Source organism: Leuciscus leuciscus, assembly GCF_965113295.1.
Source record: "Leuciscus leuciscus genome assembly, contig: HAP1_SCAFFOLD_732, whole genome shotgun sequence".
Classification (NCBI taxonomy): domain Eukaryota; kingdom Metazoa; phylum Chordata; class Actinopteri; order Cypriniformes; family Leuciscidae; genus Leuciscus; species Leuciscus leuciscus.
In genome coordinates this window covers 1-22,606 of record NW_028118008.1, presented here as the reverse complement: position 1 = coordinate 22,606, position 22,606 = coordinate 1, and the positions used below count along the sequence as shown (strand labels likewise).

General features: G+C 37.1%; 1 protein-coding gene and 1 long non-coding RNA gene across 2 annotated transcripts; one reads left to right on the top strand and one right to left on the bottom strand.

Moving 5' to 3' along the window:
• Positions 1-4,498: 4,498 nt before the first annotated feature.
• LOC309491931 (ammonium transporter Rh type C 1-like) lies at positions 4,499-8,751 on the bottom strand. The gene is made up of 11 exons (XM_082190959.1): positions 8,494-8,751; positions 8,191-8,383; positions 7,859-8,009; positions 7,627-7,774; positions 6,795-6,961; positions 6,571-6,708; positions 6,218-6,354; positions 5,944-6,068; positions 5,779-5,852; positions 5,592-5,668; positions 4,499-5,330 (listed from the first exon to the last, which is right to left on the bottom strand). Exons 1-11 carry the CDS (start codon positions 8,678-8,680, stop codon positions 5,309-5,311), a joined length of 1,419 nt encoding a protein of 472 aa, XP_082047085.1. The 5' UTR covers positions 8,681-8,751; the 3' UTR covers positions 4,499-5,308.
• Positions 8,752-18,557: 9,806 nt separating this feature from the next.
• LOC309491932 lies at positions 18,558-19,070 on the top strand. The gene is made up of 3 exons (XR_014203372.1): positions 18,558-18,643; positions 18,787-18,865; positions 19,004-19,070. It is a non-coding gene; the product is annotated as an uncharacterized lncRNA (long non-coding RNA).
• The last annotated feature ends 3,536 nt before the right edge of the window (positions 19,071-22,606 follow it).

Sequence of the window (22,606 nt, the reverse complement as noted above, 5' to 3'; positions counted from 1 at the left end):
CTGATTGTTCTCTTTTGCCAATAAGTAGGAAAGAGGCTCAGGATGTTCCTCATTTAAAAACACAGCTGGATTGCAGTCGCCCCCTGGACCACTGCTCTGAGACCAGAGTCTTTCACTCACAGCTGCTGAAAGACCTCTAAAATATTACAAGGCTAACCTTGAAATTCAGGTGCATGGAATTTTGTCTTTAACAGCATGGGAATAGAAATATTGAACTAACCCCATAGTGTTGCAACTTTCAACCCATTTACAGAACATTCACAGCATTTCTTCCTGAAACAAAGGACGTAGGCATTAACCACCGTGTTCTTCATGGTTGCAGCTCCTTGGTTATTAAGAATGTTTGCATATTTTAGCGCTCCTGTGTTAGCTCTGTGGTCTAACAGATACAATGATGTAAACAAAACCCTTTGGCTTCAGGATATCCTCCTCAACCATCCACAGAGGCTTTTGTTCATGTAATCCTCTTTACTCTCTGCAGTTACAAAACCAGGGACCTCAATCAGGTCTCATTGCGACTAGCATGTGCAGGTCTAGAACAAAGGGGGCACCTTAAAAAGGGACCATCCTCCCCTGCTCTTTATATCATCATCTCAAGTTTACATAATAATTAGAAATGATTATCCCCTTTGTTTCCCTTTAAATAATTCAAATGAATGCTAATTATTTATACTAGTCAAGCACCCTGTCATCCATTACAAGGAGATATCAGTTCCAATTTTTTTTGCAACATTTTTTGTTCAGTTTTGTTTTCATAATATCCACGCAAAAATGTTTTTCTCAAGTTTATTCAATTCTCTGGTGTGAATGTAATTGTTCTTCAGGGTTTCAATTTTGATAGTACTTTTTTTTTCATTATTTAAAAAAAATAAAAATAAAAATAGGAGTCCCTCTTCAACCTAGGTAATAAAACATGCTCCATAGCCGTTAATATTGATACATGGTCTTAGTCATTTTTATTTTTTTCAGGGGGATCTGATGACCAAAACATATTGTTCTGACAAATCCAAATTTTTTACTTTAAGTCATTCTACATTCTGAACTCCCTGATGATCACCTTACTCAGCTGCATGAAGACCGACATCGTTTCCAGTAACTTTCCATGACTGGATATACCTGCACTACCAGAACACATCTGCCATAAACAAATAATGCCTGGTTTACTCTATTACTCATTTGTTTCCTAATACATGTCAGACAGTCTCACGCAAAATGATGAATAACAACTAGCTATGAAACTATCTGCACAATAGAACATCTGACACCATCATGGGAGAGGCTATGAACACTGCAGTTATGCTCGTAACTGTTTGACTTGCCGGTGGGGATCATCTCTGGTATTTTAGCTAATAGTTTAACACAATGCAATGGACCGGCATAAAAATATGAATATATTATATTTTATATCAATATAAATTCACTTCTTTTGTTGAACACAAAGAAGAATGGACTTTTAAACAGGGTATTTCACTGTTGAATATCTGAAGAGTGAAATCCCTAAAAACCAAACCTCATGCAGTTATTTAATTGCAGGTTAACATTAACAAGTGTTATTAAGGAGTTGTTACTAAAGTGATTAATATTTCATATAGGAAGAATACATATAATATACAATTGTAGCAATATAATCTGCTCTTTCATTTTGGTCTTATAATGAACCAAAGTGCACTATAAGAATTTTTTTTTAAATTTTTTTTTTTTATATCACATATAACATATAAGCAATTACAATAAATAAAATACATATAATGTAAGACTTGATAAGGAAGCTTTAAGCATCTTGGCACTAGTTGTCACACCACATGGACTCTGTGTTTTGCACTGTTCCCACCTTAGTTGTCATGGTTATACATTAAATGTCATCATTATGTTCAGTGATGTGTTTCTCGTTATCTCCACTATAAGTTCAGTTCTGTTTGAGTTTCATTGTCGGGTCTTGTCAGTGTGTGCATTATATTCTGAGTTGGAATTTGCCTTGCAGCTTAAAACCTGTTATAATTCATCTTCCTCATTGTGCTTTTGTCTTGCACCACACAACCCGTGACAGAAGACCCGGCGACTCGTTTTTTTTGTTTCTGTTTTCATTTGTTATGGCCCTTCCTGCTATGAAGCTACTGTGCCTTGAGCAGGGAAAATACTCCCTTGAGGCTCACCTAGAGGATTTCCTCGATCTGGCCTACCTGACGACCTTCCTGGACGACTGCCTCGGCCTGTAATTTTTGCCGGCTTTGTGGAGTGGTTGCTGGTATCCTGTGGGGCTGATGATGTCACCAGCCCCACTCCCAACCCAGTGCCCAGCCAGAGCCCATCAGATTGTGTAGAGCAGCAGGGGCCCACAGCAGACGTCGAGCCCTTCTCCACAGGGAGTGTTTGTGGAATCAATGGGCAAGAATGAGAGCCCCCCCCCCCCACCCCCCCGCCACAGAGAGGTGAGACTCTGGCATCACTAAATATTGACTGAGTTGGGATATAATAATTCTGTATTACCCCTTACCATCTTGTTTGCAGAATCATCTGTCTCGTCAGTCCCGCCCAGCCTACCTCTTCCACCTTCTCCCCTAACCACTATGGAAGATTTGACTTGTCTCATTGGACTATTTATTATTCTTCAGTTTCGTCCTCAGTACTCCTGCCACCCTGTCGTCACCGTCTCCCTCCAGTCCCTCTGTGTCATGGTTCCCCTCGGGCCTGCTGGGAGCCATCTCCTCCTGGGCGAGAAGAGCCCATGGCCTACAGCCTCAGTGGACTTTGCTCCTCCTCGACCCATCACCTTGGCTCCTGCGCTCCTCCCACCCTTGATTCCAGCGTGGACCTTTGGCCATTCGGCCTCGCCGGGCTCCCTCGGCACAAAGGTCTCTGTCTTTGGATCATTGTTTTAAATGTGCTCTTTTGTCATTTGTTGTGTATTTTTGGATTATGTTGTGATGTAAATAAATCCAAACAATCTAAAAGCCATTCTTTTTTAAATCTCCTCATTCTTTGTGCAAGGTTGCTCTGAATGACAGGGCCTGATCGCTCCTAATAGGGCCGTTAGGGGAGTTTCTTTGTCTTTCTCAGGTGTTAAAAGCTTACATATTCATGAGATGATCACGCCTCTTCGAATATGGCTTTGTCACACAAAACACGTCTTAGAAATTTTAAATCAATATATTGTCTTATCTGAATGAGCAGTCAGGGTGATTTTCACATAGTTTTGGAGCAAATATTCTAGGCTACGTCATACAATTTTTAAAAGTCTTGTGAAGAAATAATCAGTATGGGTTTCATGGCCTTATTTCAGTGACAATTTTTTTTTGTATTTTCACAAACCACGCATAAATGTCATTATCTCAAAACTACAAACTTTTACATACATGCTGCTGATATATTATTGTAGCAGAGTTTGTGCTGAATACAGTGTAATTAGACTTTAGCCATGAAAATGTCACTAGTAACAGAAAAAAACACAAATGTTAGAGCATGTCAGAACACCTCCAGAGCCCAGAAAACAGCTCAGACCTCAGAGGGTTAATTTCGGGAGTTTCCCTTCTAGACATTTGTAATGCGGCAGGATGGTCCTCTCCGCATACATTTGTGAGATTTTATGACTTTGACCTCTCCACTCCTGGGGTCAGGTTGCTTGCTTCTTAGTATGCTCATGGTACTTCATACAGAACAGGCACATCGTCATTATGGCTGAGTGGGTATGGGTTTCCCACCGCGTCTCAAACGCAGCTCGAGTTCCCTTGAAAGGGAACGTCTCAGGTTACGTATGTAACCCTGGTTCCCTGATAGGGAACGAGACGCTGCGTTCGCCTGCCATACTTCCTGCTTGCCTTGATCGACTTGCTTCAGGCTTATCAGAAGCTAGTTTGGTCTGATCTCAAGGGTGATTTATACCTTCCTGGTCGGTGACGTCACTGATGACGTTCCTTCGTTCCATTGGACTGATTATACACGTGCTTCACGACGCAATCACGCAGAGCGTTCCCACTGCGTCTCAAACGCAGCGTCTCGTTCCCTATCAGGGAACCAGGGTTACATACGTAACCTGAGACGTTACCAAACGTCTTATGTCAGTTTGGAGCCTAATCTGTCAATTTTAAGGACAGACATACACATATAATCTAGTCTGCACAGAGCATTGTCGGCTAGTATCAGTGTACAATTAACAATTTTATCTCAAGGTCTCCTGCTAAAATTGCTATCTTACTTGTTGCCTCCTCCCATCCTAGTTACCACGTTTTAAGTGCTTCCTATTGGCAAATAGTTTAGGTCAATTAGAGCAAAATACACCAGGTGTGTAACTGATCTGGTCCATAGAGCCTTTTCTCTTTTCTCAGTTTTATGCATGTGCAATGATTTTAGTTTGTTTTTACAGCATCCCTAACTCCAATCCTAACCATAACTTTACCCACGACGACTGTCATATGTCATAAACATTATTTTTTTGGAGTGACAATGTACTGTTAGAAAGGTTTGCGGCTGAGAAAGAATGAAGAGAATACAACAAAGAATATACATGCAACAATTTTAGTGACAATAATTGCAAAGAATGATTCCAAAATATAATCTAGAGAGACCTTATGCTGTCTGATGGGAATGACCACTTATTATTTTAATAAATTGGGCTTTTGCCCAAAGAGTTTTGATGCTCTCAACATTCCAGACAGTAACACGTTTCTTTTGCTCACAACAAGTTCAAAGAGAGGCCTCAGGCAAAAGCATTCAAATTCACCTGTCAAAGTCAATCACGTTATAGCATCAATGTCCTTCAGCATTCAATGTCCTTCAGCATTCAAAAGTATAAAAACAATAAATAAATGAAATCGATATATAATAAAGAATAACTGACTTTATTAGGTAGGTTTTATCACAATGTTAAATAACATGGGTAGTTAAATTGTCACAGTCAATCAATCTTGTTCCTTACCCCGAACAGATTATATATTATATATTTATATTATAATAATTAACAATAAAAAAGAAAGCTCTAATAAAATCGAACCAGTATAGAAAGTCACAATACAAACAAAGATCATTCAAAGACATCATTGGTGTAGTAGGAATGTAAAGAATTCAAAAAGGAAATAAACCCACTGTTTGGATTTGTTTTTGTGGAAGCAGCAGTGGCAACAGGTTATTCAGGTGCTAGAGGCAAGAAGCTTCAGTAATTTGTCATTGTACAACCCATAGCACATGACAGACTTAAAAATCTCCATGCAGTAGCTTATATAATCAGTCTGTCAGTCCTTCATGATTCTTATTCAATCATCATTCAGAGTTGAAGTTCTTCAGGAAGTGGAGTTTTTAGGCAGTTTTCCCCCCTCTACACATTACTTCGTTGATATCTGTTTACATGAGAGATGTCAACAGTTTTACAAAAAAAAAAGTATTTACATAAAATAATTTTGAACAGCAATTTCCTAAAGTCTTAATTGTAGTTTGATAGTAATTTCACACTGGACATTTATCAATATAATTGTATTGTACCATGCTAAAAGTAGTTTTACTTGTATTTTGTCACCCTGATTATGATGAAATATGGAGGGATGTTCCCATCCTGCAAAGAGGGATTCATGAATAGATTAAGTGATTTAATGTATACTCACACATCTTCCATGCTTCTTACGTGGTTCATGCTTGGGTGACTAGAGGCAGGAATATTCTCATCCTCATCCTCAGGAACCTTAGAATAAATAGCAACGATTATATTTATACTTTTTACAGAGAAAACCTCAAATAAATCAGTGTTTTACTTGATATCATGTAGTTAATCAACAAAAACACTTTTCTCACCTCCCAATAAACCTCATCATCAAAGCAGTTGCCATCTGCTGGGTCACCCCAGATTGGAAGCTTTAGTATCCCACCTGTAAAATTAAACAGCATAAAAATGTCAGCTCTAACGCATATTATTATCTAAAAACTCTTAGTTTACTGTTTAACTTTATTTACACTCACCAACCAAAGCTCCACCTGCAAGACCAAATGCTATTGCTACACAGAGACCTGCTGCCTGGTGACCACCCTGAATGCTGACTGTCCTGTTAGCAACGGCATCCTTGAAGTCAAACGTGTTAATCAACCTGAACAGAAAACGCAGTATTAAGGAGTCACGCGATGTTTTCTTTCGTTTTCTTTTCTGCAGTAGTCCAAACAGAAGCCAACTGTGACTCTGTGTATATATATATATATAGATAAAATCTGTCTGTCTGTCTGACTGACACAAACTTACCCTTCTTTTCCATAAACTGACTCACTGGCAGAAGCTGCAGTAATAGCTCCAACGATACCACCGATAACTCCAGGCATTCCATGCAGGTTATGTATACCACAAGTGTCTTGTATTTTCAGAGTTTTTTCCATAAAAGGCTGATAAGGAAAATACATAAAAGATTATGGTTGCATACGTGCTTATACTGTCAATAATTTAGACTCCAAATAAATTTTTAAATGTTTGACAATTAGCATTATACAGTAAATAAAAACATTTCAAACCATTCACATTTTTTTAATTTTATATATAATAGATGTTTCCTTTACTTCAATATGAGCAATTTCAGTACTGTAAAACACTGTAAAACTCACAGTCAGAAACAGATATCCAAGTGTGGAAACAATGCCTGAACAGAACCCCACTATCAGAGAGCCATAAGGTGTAATCATGAACTCTGAAGCTGTTCCCATCGCAACACCACCAGCCAAGGTAGCATTCTGAATATGTACCTGAACAAAGTCAAGAAAATGTAAGGGTTATTTTATGTATAAATAAATAAGGATCAACTCAGATTTCATAGTCTCCAGAAATTTACCATGTCAAGCTTTCCATGTTTCTGTGAGAGACTTGAAATGGCAAAGGTAGTGAGAACTGATGAGGCCAGTGCGAGGTAGGTATTTATAACAGCTCTGTGCTGACCATCTCCATGATCTGCAATAGCGGAATTAAAACTGGGCCAGAACATCCACAGAAAGAGAGTGCCTGATAAAGGGAGATGGAAGAAAATAAGGAACAGTTCACAATGTTTTGATAGCTTATTGTATACAATAGGCAAGGCCCCTGGGGTAATATGTCCTTTTAAATTTTATATTCTTCCAAAACACTAAAATAGCAACAAAAAGCACAACACATTTCCTCATTGCCAAAAGTGAAATTCGAATCAATCTAACATTTAATAATTTTTAAAACGTTGCATATGTAGCTAGTGGGGTCAGATTTTGTTTATTTTTTTCTGTCATAATTTACTCACCCTGATGTTGTTCCAAACCTGTATGAATTTCTTTCTTCTGCTGAACACAAAAGATGATATTTTAAAATAATTTGGGTAACCAAACTGTTGAATATGGGTAAACATTTACTTCCATAGTATGTAAAAACATACTATGGAAGTCAATGTTTGGACCAACTTGAGGGTTAGTAAATGATGACAGAATTTAAATTTTGGGGTGAACTATCCCTTTAAGAGGCTTTGAAAAGGCAACATGATTAAATAGAAAATTGCACCATTTGCTGAAGTGGTTATTTTGAATTATTATGTACTTAAATGTAAAATATCTTGCAAATTCAACAGCTCTTCTAGTGCCTTTTGTTATAGCCTGATTAATACAACAGGGGGAAGCTGAGAAACGCCTTCTTTCACTACTCACCAATCATTGCAAACACATCCGAGTGGTATACAGATCCTTGATAATTTTTGCTCTGAGAAAGCAAAGGTCGATATAAGATCCAAGATATGGTCAAACCATAATATGCTCCAAAAGTGTGGATGATCATGGAACCACCAGCATCTTTCGCCTGTGCATGAATGAAGCCATCAAAAATGATAAATTCCAGCACTGATGTTATTCGTTGGGATAAAATAGGAAGATTAAAACTTACATGAAGGAGTTCTAAAATTATATATTCCTCAACTGCAAACAGGGTGACTCCAAACAGAGTAAGAACCATCAGCTGCACTGGACTGACCTTTCCAAGACAAGCGCCATATGCAATGAGACAGCCAGCCACACAGAAATCTGCATTGATGAGGCTGATTGAAAAATGACAATGAAATTATTTAGTTACAGTTTAAAGATGCATAATTAAGCATGGCTTCTAAAATGGAACAGTGAATCACATCGAATCAGTCATGTGACACTAGGGTTAGGAGGCATAAACATGCAGGTGAACATATCAATAATGTCAATAAGTAGATTAAAATAATCAATTACTTCTCAATCCCAATTTTTATTTTCCAGTCATCACTGTCAAGGTGATGAAACCAGCCTTGCATCAGCAGAGCCCATTGAATTCCAAAAGCTGCGATGAGAAAATTGAAGCCAACTCCACCGAAACTATAACGCTTAAGAAAGGTCATGAGAAATCCAAAACCAACAAAGATCATCACATGCACATCCTGAAAACCTGAGGAAACAGAAAACAAAGTTAGTGTGTGAATATGTACATGATTATGTGCAGATAAATTGCAGCAAATTTAACACATTGCAGTGAAACATGCTGGTGATGTTACTTACTTGCATATCTATAGTAAAAATCATTCTCTAAATGCGTGGAAATATTGTTTTTTCTTTTGTATTCGATCCAATGGGTGTCAGACTCCTCATTATAACGAACGAACACACCAAACAGGATGATCATAGCAATCTGCCAGACAAAGCAGACTGCTGGAAGACTGATTCGAATATTGGTGTTTTTGGTCATTTTAAGTCTTGTTGATTTTCCCAAAGAGAGGTTCTGGAGATGGCTGTGACATTCCTTTCAATAGGAACATGTGACTCACCTTTTGTCATAAAGGTTTTATAGTGAGGTCTGGAGGTGTGTCAGGACATCATCAGCTAGCCACTCCTACAAAGACATACAAAGACATAAACACACATACTTATGACAAAAAGTTGAGGAAAAGGAAGAGATGGTATCCGTGTTCTTGTGTAATGGATTAAGGTGAATTGAATACAAAATAGGCAAACACATTGCAAACAATTTCAAATATTATAACAAATATATAAATAAAAAACCCTCACTCATCAAACAATCAAGATAATACAAACCCCTAAATCTACAGATATCATTGCTTTGCATACACATATATTCACTTTGGAAATGATAAAAGGCTGAAATTTTGTAACCTTTTATCTTGCCCCTTTTACTGTTAGTTTGCTGCAACATGATCTCATGAGAATACGTGTGTATTTTTACGTAAATTGTAGTTCTACCACATGTACAATTATTTACGTTTTCATACAGACAGAAACGAATAATACGGACGTATTGACAGCACTAAAACGTACAATATTTACGTATTGACAGTAGCAATGGTGGCAAAGACGAGGCGAGGATCTACATGCAGCAAAAGTTTATTAAAGAAAAAACAAACAAAGATAATTCAACCAAGGAGTGGGAACATAATCCTGACTAGGATCGTTCCAGTCCAAAATTGTCATGCCCTTCACTCGTTAACTTCCCTCCGTCTCGTTCAATCGGATGTACAGCCCCGTTCAAACTACAAGCGACAAGATACCATTCATTTCAATGGGGAGCGGGCGATTTCCGGCGACACGCGCGAGAGTTGGAGACTGGATGGGGCGTCCAGCGACGCAACAAAGTTGAGATCTGTTCAACTTTATGCAAATGAAGAGCGACTTTCGGGAGCGACAACCAATAGGAGTGAAGTCAGTAGGGCGCACGTGATCCGTCACTCTTCAGTGCCGAGTCCGACTGAGGCAAGATGAATGAGAAGTTTATTTTAGCAGTCAGAAACTGTCCAATAATGTATGATATGTCTCCGTGTACATACAGTGGTACTCGCCGTGCTGACTCCGAGCCTGAATGGTTTCGTGAACTCAGAAATACCAGTATTTGCCCATTTGCTGCAGTTAAATAGCCGCGATAGCAAAGAGCACTCGCTGTTTCTCATTCATCTTTAATATTATGCATTTTATGTACTGATTCCAGAGGCGTAGGCTTGATTTTTAGATTGGTGGGGACATCCCCGGAAGCTGAGGATTCAGGAAATTAATAGGATAATGTATTAAGGTTTTTAGTCTACATTGACCTATGTTAATTGAACATTGAATATGTTAATTAATTAATTCTGTAATGTTACAGGTATAACACATAATGACAAGGAGGCAGTTTGACAGACTTATTAACTTTACTCCGCTTATAGTGTAATGCAATAATTAATTCTGTAATGTTACAGGTAACAAATAATGACAAGGAGGCAGTTTAACAGACTTAATAACTTATTAGCTACTACCTAGCAGGACGGTTTCGGTCACCTGATAAAATGAAACAAGGCATGCATATAAATGAGACAACTTGTGGCTGCCTAATCAAAGCGCTCATTTCAAACTCACATTGAAGAACTATATAGCAGATCATCTGCCTAACAATTGTCTCAATAATGAATCTCACTATACTAACATGTCAACATCACATAGCTTGACCTCACCTGTGACCCTGCCTCTCCACCTGCCTCTCTTCCTGAGCTACTACCTAGCAGGACGGTTTCGGTCACCTCAGCTGGCAAAACAACACATTGATGGAATTAACAGCGAGAGAAAACATTTATGGCTAATTATTATTTTTTACAATTGTTGATGACTCTACACTTTAGCAATTGAGCAAATATGTTAAATTACTTACTTGTATTTGTTTTAAAGTAGCTCCTAATGTCTACCTTTCTTTTTTTAGCTGCCATCCTGACTCAGCACATCAGAAAAAATTGCCTAATTGACAAACACGTTTATTTCACTATATTAGTAAGCATTGCAGACTTCCACTTTTTAAAAAAAAATCAAGATCACAATTCATATTTGATATGACCTAGAGTCCTAGACCAAGCCCCACCCCTAAACACAACCCTTACAGAAACTTGTGCAAAACACTAGACTTAAATACAAAGAAACATGATTTGTCAGGTTTAGCTTTTTAAATAGCAAGCACATATAACATAGCCTGTTGTCATGATCTTTCACTGTAAGTGCCCATCACAAAGTGTACACACACACAAAATTTTTTATACTGTACAAACTGTGTAAAAATTGTCTACACGAACCCTACCCATCACAGAAAACTTTTTGCATTTTTACATTTTCAAAAAACATCACTTACTGCTAGATCATTTATACGCTGTTTTCCTCATGTGGATCAAAAAATCCTTGTCCCCATAAGGGCAAGGATTACGGATATTGGCATCATTGTGGGGCATTTTACACCCACGAGGGTTTACCAGGAGAGAGAAAGAAAGACAGACAGACACACACACACACACACACACGCGCACACACGCGCACGCACACACTCACTCACACTCACACTCACACACGCGCACGCACACACTCACTCTCACACTCACACACAAAACACCCATGCACCCAAAGTCGCTTGTAGTGTGAACGCAACTTGTTGCGCGATGTTAATCATGCGGCGCCTGAGTTGAGCTTGTGCTTCAGAAAATGTAGCTTCAGCTTGTGTGGACGCTACCGCACTAGCTGCTACTGAAAAGCTATTTGATTCAGAAAACAGTGACGCTACCACCACGCTATTGAGAAATGTAGGACGCTATCCTAAAGCTGCGTTCACACTACAAGCGACTTTGTCGCTGCATGTCGCCAGTGGCTGGCGGTGAGGTTGCTAGTGGGCGTCACTACTGGTTGCCTAGTAATGTTTGTGAGTGACATTCACAGATGTTACTCCATGTTGTAGACAACAAATCTGTTTTCTTGCCGCTACAAGCTAATATTTTGGAAGGAAAAGTCTAAATGGAATCAGTACATAAAATGCATAATATTAAAGGAGCCGTATGTAAGATTGTGGCCAAAACTGGTACTGCAATCACTTTCAAATTACTGTAGAGCGGTGTATCCCCTCCCCCTCCCCCCTAACTCGAGGTTGCCAGATAGGCTGCAGGATCCAGCAGGAACGTAGGCTGCTATGTAGCTGTGGTAACTAGAGCAGAGCTGGCAACCCCGATGACACTACTGACTTCGTGATTGGTAGATAGCCGGAGGGTGGCGCTTCAGGCCAAAACACAAGATGACAACATCAACATCAGTTGAGGGCTGCAACTTCACTTTTTAAATGACAATATCCTGGCCGGACTACTGTTGTCAGTGATATAAGTAGTTGAAATGAACATGATTTCTTAATGTCTTGTGACATATCAGGGCCATTTTATGATTAATTGAAATACATTTCTTACATACAGCTCCTTTAAAGATGAATGAGAAACAGCGAGTGCTCTTTGCTATCGCGGCTATTTAACTGCAGCAAAAGGGCAAATACTGGTCTTTCTGAGTTCACGAAACCATTCACGCTCGGAGTCAGCACGGCGAGTACCACTGTATGTACACGGAGACATATCATAAATTATTGGACAGTTTCTGACTGCTAAAATAAACTTCTCATTCATCTAGCCTCGGTCGGACTCAGCACTGAAGAGTGACGGATCACGCGCGCCCTACTGACTTCACTCCTATTGGTTGTCGCTCCCAAAAGTCGCTGCTCATTTGCATAAAGTTGAACAGATCTCAACTTTGTCGCGTCGCTGGACACGCCCCATCCAGTCGCCAACGGTCACTGTCACGCGTGTCGCCGGAGATCGCCCGCTCCCCATTGAAATGAATGGTATCGTGTCGCTTTGTCGCTTGTAGTGTGAACGGGGCTTAACTGTCACTACTTGTAGCGACACTGCTGCCCAAGCCAACACTGATTGTTACAGCCCTAATTGGAACCTAGATTTAACATTTAATAAATTTGTAGTCCAACAACCCCATAGTGGCATGTTCCAATTCAGCCTATGGCAAAGGTTCCTCCAGTAGTGGGCACTCATGCAACGTAAGCAATGACGTAGCTGTCATCAGCATCACACGTGCACACGGAACGCAAATGTAGGAAACCATGTGAATTACGGCCGTTCAGACCGCAAGCGCGAGCAGCGCGAATTGTTTTCGGCGTGCATGTTCAATGAGTGCATTCACACCGCGAGAAGGAGCAGCGCGTGAGCAGTAGTGAAGCTGATGAGGGTTTCGGCGCCGAGTCTATTTTTGCTGCGCTGCTCACGCTCAGTGGCGGTGTTAACATAGGTAGGCGGCTGCTTGGGGCCCCCTACCAGCGGTCGTAGTAGGGGGGCCCCCAACCAACCTAAAAAAAAAGGTCCTTATCATCATGAACGCTTCAAAAGCTATATATACACTTCAATACACTTATTGTGATGCAAGATTTTTCGGGTGTTATCCGAAACCTTATTCTCTGTTGGGTTCCATCGTAACTATTAGTTTGTGTAGTGCTACACTTTGTGTGTTCTCTGCTTTCCATCTTCATTTTGGAGTAAAGAAATGTATGCAGGGTTTAAAGGGGAATTTTTTTTTTTCTCCTCTCCAACCTTTACTTCCCCGTAGATTAGCTTTACCTACCTATCCACCATTCAGTCGGTAAATTTTTTTGTTTTGTTCTCTTTTAAAGATCGAATGGGGGGGCCCCCATACATACTTTCGCCTTGGGCCCCCAATTTGCTAAATCCGCCACTGCTCACGCTCAATTAAAGTGAAAGCACATTTTTGATGGACAAAATAAATATGATTTCACACTAAAAGTACCTAAAATGCACATAATTTGCATGTATAGTGTGTTTTAACAAGAACTAGAGTAGGCTATGTCAGAAATCAGAAAGACTCAAAAATATTTATAGAAAATGTACCCATTTAAACTTGTTTTTATTAATCAGTTTGGGTAAAAGTGGTGTTTTATAATATATAAAATAAATATTTGTGTGTGCTGTAGTGTAAAGTGGTTAAAAAAATGAAATCGGAATCGGCTAAAATCTGTATCGGCAGGTCAAACTCAATGAAAAATCGGAATCGGCCTAGAAAATTGTAATCGGAGCATCTCTATAATCTTTCTGATTGGCTGGTATGGTATCAAACATTATCACATATGTTCACCTAGATGTTTTATTTATGTATTTCTACATTTGCCGTAGTATTGTCGATGGGTTCAATAACACATCCTGCAAAAGGGGGGCCTTGGCCAGAACCTAGTGGTATTTGGGGGGCCTTTTTTTTTTCTTTTTTTTTTTTTGCCAAATTGGTTTGGAACAGTTGTTGAATAAACAATTATGCTTGCCTATCTGTTTGACTTACAGTTTTATTGATAACTGAGATAGCATTGATTTGGAATGAAGTTGGTTCAATATAAAAATGTAATTTGAAAAAATAGCTTAGATGTAGTGAACTACTTTTGCCATGTTCCTGTAGCTGAGCTTGCTACATTTTCCAGGGTGGTAGCTTCAGTGTAGTGAAGCTTCATTTAATGTAGAGTAACTGCTAGCTTAGCTCACTACATTTTTCAAGTAGCTTGTCCAACACTGTGTGTAGGATTAGCTGCAATATTGTTACCTAAATTGTCATTTTCCTACACAGCTCTGTCCATTACGTTTTATTCTTTTTATATTCTGTATAAAATGGGTATGTTTAGGTTTGGGAGTAGGGTTAAGGGATGTATAAAATAGTAAAAGGAAAATTATACAGATCTTTTTATGATATGAAAGATTCTTAAATATTTATCGTTTTGTAGCTTTAAATCGTAATAAGGCTATGTTTAAATGTTGCAGATACGTCCATATTATGTTTCAGCATCTATCTAAACGAACAAAAAAGTAGCCTACGTTTTGTGTCTTTGAATATTACGTATTAATACCTACCTATTAAAGACCAGGCTGATATATTACACTAATAATGAGTCAAGTAACACTTTATCCAGATAATTAAAAGCATTTAATATTTTGTGCAGAATTTTGCAGCTCATTGTCATTGTACTATTTTTTTTGTGTGTTTTGTTTTTTTGTTGTTGCTAAAAGCTCTGTTTACTTATAATCTCATAATGTCCATGTAGCATGATGTGTACATGCTAACATGACATTGTTGTTAATGCTGCTCAGATAAAAAGCTTATAGTGTCAAAGATGTTCCCCTCACATATGTGTGAAGCATGTGCAGTATGTGCAACATTTATATTGTGCAATATTCAGTTACTTTGAAATGTTCTCACAACAACATGCTAGTGTGTCAAGCCATCACCACTTCTTACCTTGAGTGGCTAGACTTTTCTTTTTTTACCTAAATAAAATATTCTACTTAGCCTTACTCTAACTGAACAAGGTTTTTGATTAAGCTAATCTTTGAGTGATCAACAGATTGTATTAGTATCAATATATTTATCTACAGATACATGTTTTATTTTATTTTATTTTCTATCTGGTTGTAACAATCCTGTGTCACTGCTTACATTTTTATTGAAAAAATGCCTTTGTTTAAAAAGGGGTTTTAAACTCTTATCAGATTGACTAAATGACTTATCTGATTGTAAACAATGTTTCCCCTGCAGGTTTACAAAAAGAGCAGACAACACTTAAACATGTCAATTCCTGATATAAGGTTTTATCAGCTATAAAGGCATGTATACATATCTGAAGAGATGTGCAAGCAAAACAATCTCAGATAATTCAATCTGTAATGTTTTATACTCAGAGAAAGTGCATAATTTGTTATAGTATACCATTTTACCAAGTTCAAAACTATTGCTAGAGGTTAATGTTTTACTAAAGGTATATTACATTAATGCTAAATCCATGGAGTCCACAACAGTGGACCACTTTCTCAAAACACCTAACTGTATTTCAGGAAAGAAAATAAATGAATAAAATGATTATATTATTGTCTTGAAGTAATCAAGATATATTTTCTTTCTTTTGTTATTTAATAATTAATGCATCAGAGAGTTAGCTAGGTTTAGCAAGACAAAAATATTTGCTGTTGAGTAACAGTCAAGGTGAGGCTTTTTGAGAACCATCCTTGCAGGTATAGACACCTAAATGAGGCACACCCATACATCTAGGACCAGATTTACTAACAACAAAAACACTCTTTTGTTGTTAAACTACTGTCAGGGTTTACTAAAGACACGCAGTGAAAAATTTGCGATGAAAAGGCATGGGCACAGTCATTTTTGCAACTGAACTTATTGCATGCTGCATTTGTCATCTCAGACGCAAAATTGATGGGAGGAGAGTATTTAAATGAATCACACAACACAATTTACTAAGGTTTGCACTAGTCAATTTATTGGTATTTGCGCCATTATTTATGCCATTACATTTCCTCTTTCCCTTTGCAATGCACAAATAACATACATACATGGACAATGAGGAGTTGAGCTTTGAAATTACTACAGTGAAAAAAAAAAAACAAGAAAAAAAAAACTGTCAGAATATTTTTTTTTCCTTCCTGAAGGCACCCAAAGTATCATGAAAACACTTACCTTACTCAGACAAACTTTATTTTTCCCCTTTCTCTCTTCAACCAATCAACTCCACAGAGTGACTAATACAATGAATGATGTTATATGAGTTCACAACATGCATAATCTTTTTAAAATAATTTTTTTTTCTTAGTGCACTGAGATTTTTAGTGGTCCCCCAAAAAAGGGGTATCAGCTTATTTATTTGGAGAGTAAAAATGTAAATAAATCAGAACTACTTATTTAACATATCAAACAAACATTCAGATGAACAGCTAAATAGCACTTGTTTGAGAAAAAAAAACTACTTTGCATTTTGCTTAAAAAACGATGTAGACTTATTTTATCTATGCCAACGAAACTAGCATCAGACTATGTTTTGTGTTATGTAGTCGACAAATTTACCGTTCAGGGTCAGGCCACTGCACAAACAGGATATTCTTTGGTGCTGCATTCCAGTAATTCTTTAAGAAAAGTCTGTAACAATGACAGTGACAACCAATTAGTGATAACAGACAGCCTTAGACCACACCATTCCAACCATTCTTTTTTGAACACCACACGTTATTGCATAAATTTATTGAAGGATAGAAGTTTTTAACAATTGCAATGTCAATCATAAATGCCAAATTAGCTTTGTAGTAATTATAGTAGTTCCCATAAAACTTGGGCATGGTATTGCACTGTTCTTTGCCGCTAAAGTATCGGCTCAGAGTTTGTGAGCAGTTTGTGTCCTTGCCTTTAATCACAATCCATTTTTGCCATTTCAGATTGGCAAGAAGATAGTAGCTTACTGACTCTGCCTTTCTCCTTCTGGCTTTTTAGGAAATTTCATCTTAAAATGGTCATTACTGTATATATGTATATCAATATATTGTTTATCTTTTTCCACATGGAACATGTGCTAACAGTGCTAGGAAGGACAAATATGTTACTACCCATCCACTATCTTTTGTGTCTTCTAAAGCCATGTGATATCTTTGTATGAGGGATTATCAACTGAAGGCATTAGTTTATACCATCCTTTCACTCTCTTCCATGTCTTCTAAAGCCATGCGATATCTTTGTATGAGGGATTAACAGAAGGCATTATTAACTGAAAATGTTGCATCATGCTACTGTTCAAAACTAGTGAGTTCACTGTATAAAATTATATGAGCAATAAGTTATGACAACATGTTTTTACATTGCTTTAACTAATCAAAATAAGTTAAGCAATTTTCAACTTGTTTTATAAGTTAAACAAGATAAGTTAGTTTAATGTAATTTAAGTTGAAATGACTTAAACATCCAAGTAGATTGTACTGAAAATTTAAGGCAGTAACTTTATTTTCAGTTTCTTTCAGTTTTATTTGTAATGCAACCCCAAAAAAAAAAAAAAGAATACATGACAGATTATAGGGAAGAAGTTAAGAATTTAAGTGAATAACAACACACTCTTCCTCAAACAAATCTTGGAAGTTTGGAAAAATATATCGTAGAAGTCATACTACAGACTACTTTTATGGTATAATCTTTGGAGCTTGAAAGCCCCAGACTGCCAAAACCAACCCAATCTCATGAAAAAACATAACTATTTTTTATGAGTTGTATGAATTTGTATGATTTGATTTATGAAAACATATATTTTTTTAAAATATATGTATAGCATGAATGTCTACCCCTAAAGCTAACGCTTATTGGAACGTAAACCGATAAAAATAAAATGTACAAATTAGATACGAATGTGCCACCAATTTGCCAAAACATTAAATATAGTTACAAATTGCCGGGAAAGTCTGTTGGCCAAAACTTTAGCAGAATTTGTTTTATCAGATAATATGAATTCTGCAAAGCTAACAAATGTTATCATTTTAAGGAACTTAGAAAATGTTGAGGTAAAACTATTTTACAGTATCCTTGTTACATTATGTAACATACATTTTAAGAATCCATACAATGCGTCGTACAACATACAACCCTTGACTAAAGCTAAGCATGAAGCCCCACCCTTTTAATAAATCATGATTATAATAAGGGGGAAAAATCATATAAAAGTTACATATGTTTATAATATCCTATAGGATATCATACAATTTTGTCAGTGACATGAGAGTGTAAGGAAATGTTTGATACGACTAAGACTCGACTCTTACTGGTAATAGAAAAAGCATGCATCTCACCCCAGGTCATGTCACAGATAATTAAAAAAATTACAACCACAAGAAGCCACTCCCAAAACCAAAGGAGTGGAACTTTCTGGGACTATTACTAAACAAATGTGCAGTATTATGGGCTGTACAATCCATTCTTAATGGAAGGCCTATCTTCACCCAATATACTGTAGAAAGCTTCTAGCATATACTGGAGCTTCTCTATCATTTATTTAGTAAGTTGGTCTAAAGTGGATATATGAAAGTTAAAAATAATATATTTTAAGATATATTTAAGATGTAAGAAGCCCAAAAGAAGATATTTTGCCTGATATTTTGCTAATATTTAGACTTTTTTTGTCTTTACAATGAAATTCAGTGGGGTCCAAATAAAGATGGACCTCATTGGAATATTAGGAATATATTGTGCTGTTGAGAGTCTTATCCTGGATAAGGAGGTAGTTGTTGATCACAAAGTGACACAACAGTTTCCATCTGTCTTCTTAACTGCCTGTTTTATGATGCTTTCCCAACTACATTAACTTGACAACAGAGACATTTTGTCTGTACCTAATGATATATTTTTTCATCTGCAGACTCTGCCCAAACCAGTTCCAAAATACTTGGAAACTAACAGACGACAACAACGACAACTGAAATCAAGTGAGTAGCAGTTTATTGCAATTTGTATAGCAATTGTAAGGATTAAGTACATTCATAAGCAGAAGCATCTACAGTAAGTGACATTTAAGCCATATCAAAGGGTATCATGCACATGACTCAAAAAGAAAAACATGTTTTGGGATTAAGTACTCAAAAAAAATTATAGGCTATCATGTTAAACTGTCTAGTACTAATTCATACGCTGTCATGATTCCAAAAGAAAATCCTGTCCTCATTAACAATGCAACTTTGACAAGTTGAATGCACAAGAGGATTGTCTGGATTTTGTATTCAAGTAGGCGCATCACCTGGCAACACAGGTTTGTCAGGTACTACACAAACAATGTTGAGTGCGCATTGTCGGGGAGGGTATTACTTTTTACATTGACGTTTTCCAAGGTTGGTGAGGTTGGGCATCATCAGTTATTAAGTTTCTGTCCACTGATTTGGACAAGGTTGTGGGCTGGTAAGTCTTGATTTTTAGATCGGTCACATGATGAATCCAGGAGTGAAATCTGTGAATTTCGATGGAGAGGTTACGAGATGTACTGCAGGGCACAGAGTTTGGAGAAGGTTTTAACATACCTGGCAGCATCTGTGAAAACAGGTTGGAGATCGCAAGGCCGTTGCAAGAAAAATAGGGATGTTAAAATAGAAACGCATGTACTGTTATTGAATTCAAGCAACTGACCAGAAACCACTCTTTCAGACAATACGGTTACACTTTATTTCGATAGTCCACTGTAGACATTCTACAAATTATAAGTAACTTTTCAACTACATGTCAACTAACTCCCATTAGAGTATTAGTAGGCTGTAGTAGACTGTCAGTAGACTGTTAGGTTATGGTTTGGTGTTAGGGTACGTGATAGGAGAATAAGTTGACTTGTAGTTGCCAAGTTACTTATAACTGTTGGGGGAGCATCAAAATAAAGTTTTAGCAGATATTAACCAGACATTCTACTAATCCTCTAATGACAGTTAGTTGACATGTAGCTGCAAAGTTACTTATAGTTAGTAGAATGTCTAAAGTGGACTATCGAAATAAAGTGTTACCGTCAATACAATCTATAATACAATACATAAGTCAATGCAATCTACAATACAGTACATAATGGCACGAATGAGATGAGAGGAGCAACATTTTTGACTATATTGTGTATTCAGACAATCCAGTTTGGGTGTGTTTCACTGCTAAACCTACTACATAATGTTATTTTAACCTCATCTTTACTCGTGACTAAGTTTCTGTGTTGTGCAAGTAAACATGCTTCTGTAGAATGTTACATAACTCCATAGCAACATCAATTTCGACTGGCTTCTCCTTCAGCAACCACATCAGAGAACAGTTGCAGTTGTTGGCTTTTTTAAAGGATTACATTGTTGTTAAAGAGGTCATATAATACATTGTCCCACTAAGTCCACCTCAGCCCAAATAATAATAATAATAATAATAATACCATTGTATTACTATTTTGCATTATTATAAATAAATTAGCTGTTTTTTCTACAATACTTTTCCAATCAAATGTAGCCAAAAAAAACAACAAAAAACAACAACACACACACACATATATGTGTGTGTTAAAACCAAGGATTTTAAAAAAGCTCCTTGTTTTTTTTAATAAATCGTTCTTTTTGGATTTGGAAAGAAGTTTTGAGTTCTGAAAGTTGCAGTACTTTTCCTTAGTACAATGAACTCTTTTATCACAAAAGATCAAGGAAAATTTGATTTTCTCAAGATATGACTTCTTTAACATTATTAAACTTATATATTTATATGTGGTAGATCCGAAAATTGTGAACCCTGTATTTGAGAGGGATATTAGTATAAGTGAATGTGACAGTCTAATTTGATAAGATGAAAATGAATCAGATATGAAGATCTTGTAGCGAGTACAAAGGTTCCTTTATTAACATTCACAATGCAACTTCAGGTACTTTTTAGTCAAAACAGCACATTTAAAAAAATAAATAAGCATATACAACATCTCTTTTTTCTAAAATTCTGGTAATGTTTTCTAACTTTTCCAAAAAAAAAAAAAAAAAAAAGCTGTAGGCAGGTAACATCTTTTCTTGTAAGCAACAAAAACACATGGACTATAAATCCCATGAATACATGAATATAGTTACATAATTAACTATTGTAGTATTTCAAATGGTACATAAGCTACTGACCTTGCAAACGAATTAGAATCGTTGAATATCTATTTAAAATGCATTTTATAAGGAGGTAAAAAGCATTTTACATAAACACTACTATCTGGGGTGGTAATTCAGTGGCCTTAGTTTCCATTAACTGGAGAGCTACTGAGATTCTATAAACAAAACACTTAACCCCAGGTTGCTTCTGAGAGACCGTCCCTGTAGTAAGTGCTGGCCAAATAACCAAATAACAGGGGTACCATGGTAGCATTTCTTTAATGAGATTTTTTTTTTTTCATGTAAAAAACTTCCTGCTTCCTTTCTGCCTAAGGCCCCTGGATAAAAAGTAGGATACTTATGGTACAAATTGACAGACTGTAATCTAAGCATTAATAAAACAAATTATTTTACATTTTTTGTGTGTTTAGAACGACAGCTCTCGACCTGTGATTATAAACATAGTTTCTTGTTTTATGACATGTGGACTTAATAAAATCCTAACAAAATAAGCAAGCTGACATTGCTGACATGGTTACAATGAAGTAGGGGCTGTAGAACCCTGTCTTCATATCGGCTGGAGAGACCGGCTCGATCGCGTTCTTTGCCAGTAGGATATCGATCTCTGCCCGCAAGATGCCCCTGAACTTGGGTGGGCGCCGGGCGAACTGAATCGCATAGCCGAGTCTGATGGTATGGATGAGCCAGCGAGATGGGCTGGAAAGTGCTAGCCAGGCTCCCAGACACCGTGCAAGCGGGACCAACGGGACAAGTGTGGGGCAGCGAGGTGGAACACAGGGACTCGGCTCCATAGTTCGAATTACAGGGGACAGAAATATCAGTTTTGGGGGGGTCAGATAATTTTTCTGATATTGTGAAAAAATATAATTACAGTTACAATACAAGTCAACTCCTATTTTCACTGTAGGAACATTTTAATGTAAAGCGATTTCAGACACCCCTATTGTGGACCGTACCATTTTTAACCACCGTGGCTAGAAGCAACGGAGATAGAGAACGACTTCAACTTCTCAAGCAAGTGTCAACGTTGAATGACAAAACGCTAGTTTCATAAAGTATCATTCTTTTCAACATTCCTTATTTGTATATTCAAAAATATTTAAAATAATCTAATTTAATACAGTTATAATTTTTCAATGTAAATTATAAAATTTGATTGGTAACAGCCTAGTGTCTAATTATTTTAATTGAATATATTTATCAAATTTAAGAATTTGAAATGAAAGATGGAGCATACATATTAAAATTAGGGGAAAATGCCCTTTATAAAGGTACAAAAAATGTGTTTTCAAACAGTGATGCAATGAAACATTGACAATTTAAGCTTGAAGGGAGTAAAGCCTCTGTTTAGGCTATTAAGGAAATGTAATTTT

What these genes read in the sequence shown, in the direction of transcription:
- LOC309491931 (XM_082190959.1), bottom strand. Translation starts at nt 8,680, where the DNA reads ATGACCAAAAACACCAATATTCGAATCAGTCTTCCAGCAGTCTGCTTT. An exon ending in TTGGATATCTGTTTCTGACT is followed by an intron (nt 6,355 to 6,570) that starts GTGAGTTTTACA and finishes TTTCCTTATCAG; the next exon opens with CCTTTTATGGAAAAAACTCT. An exon ending in TGCAGGTGGAGCTTTGGTTG is followed by an intron (nt 5,853 to 5,943) that starts GTGAGTGTAAAT and finishes TTAATTTTACAG; the next exon opens with GTGGGATACTAAAGCTTCCA.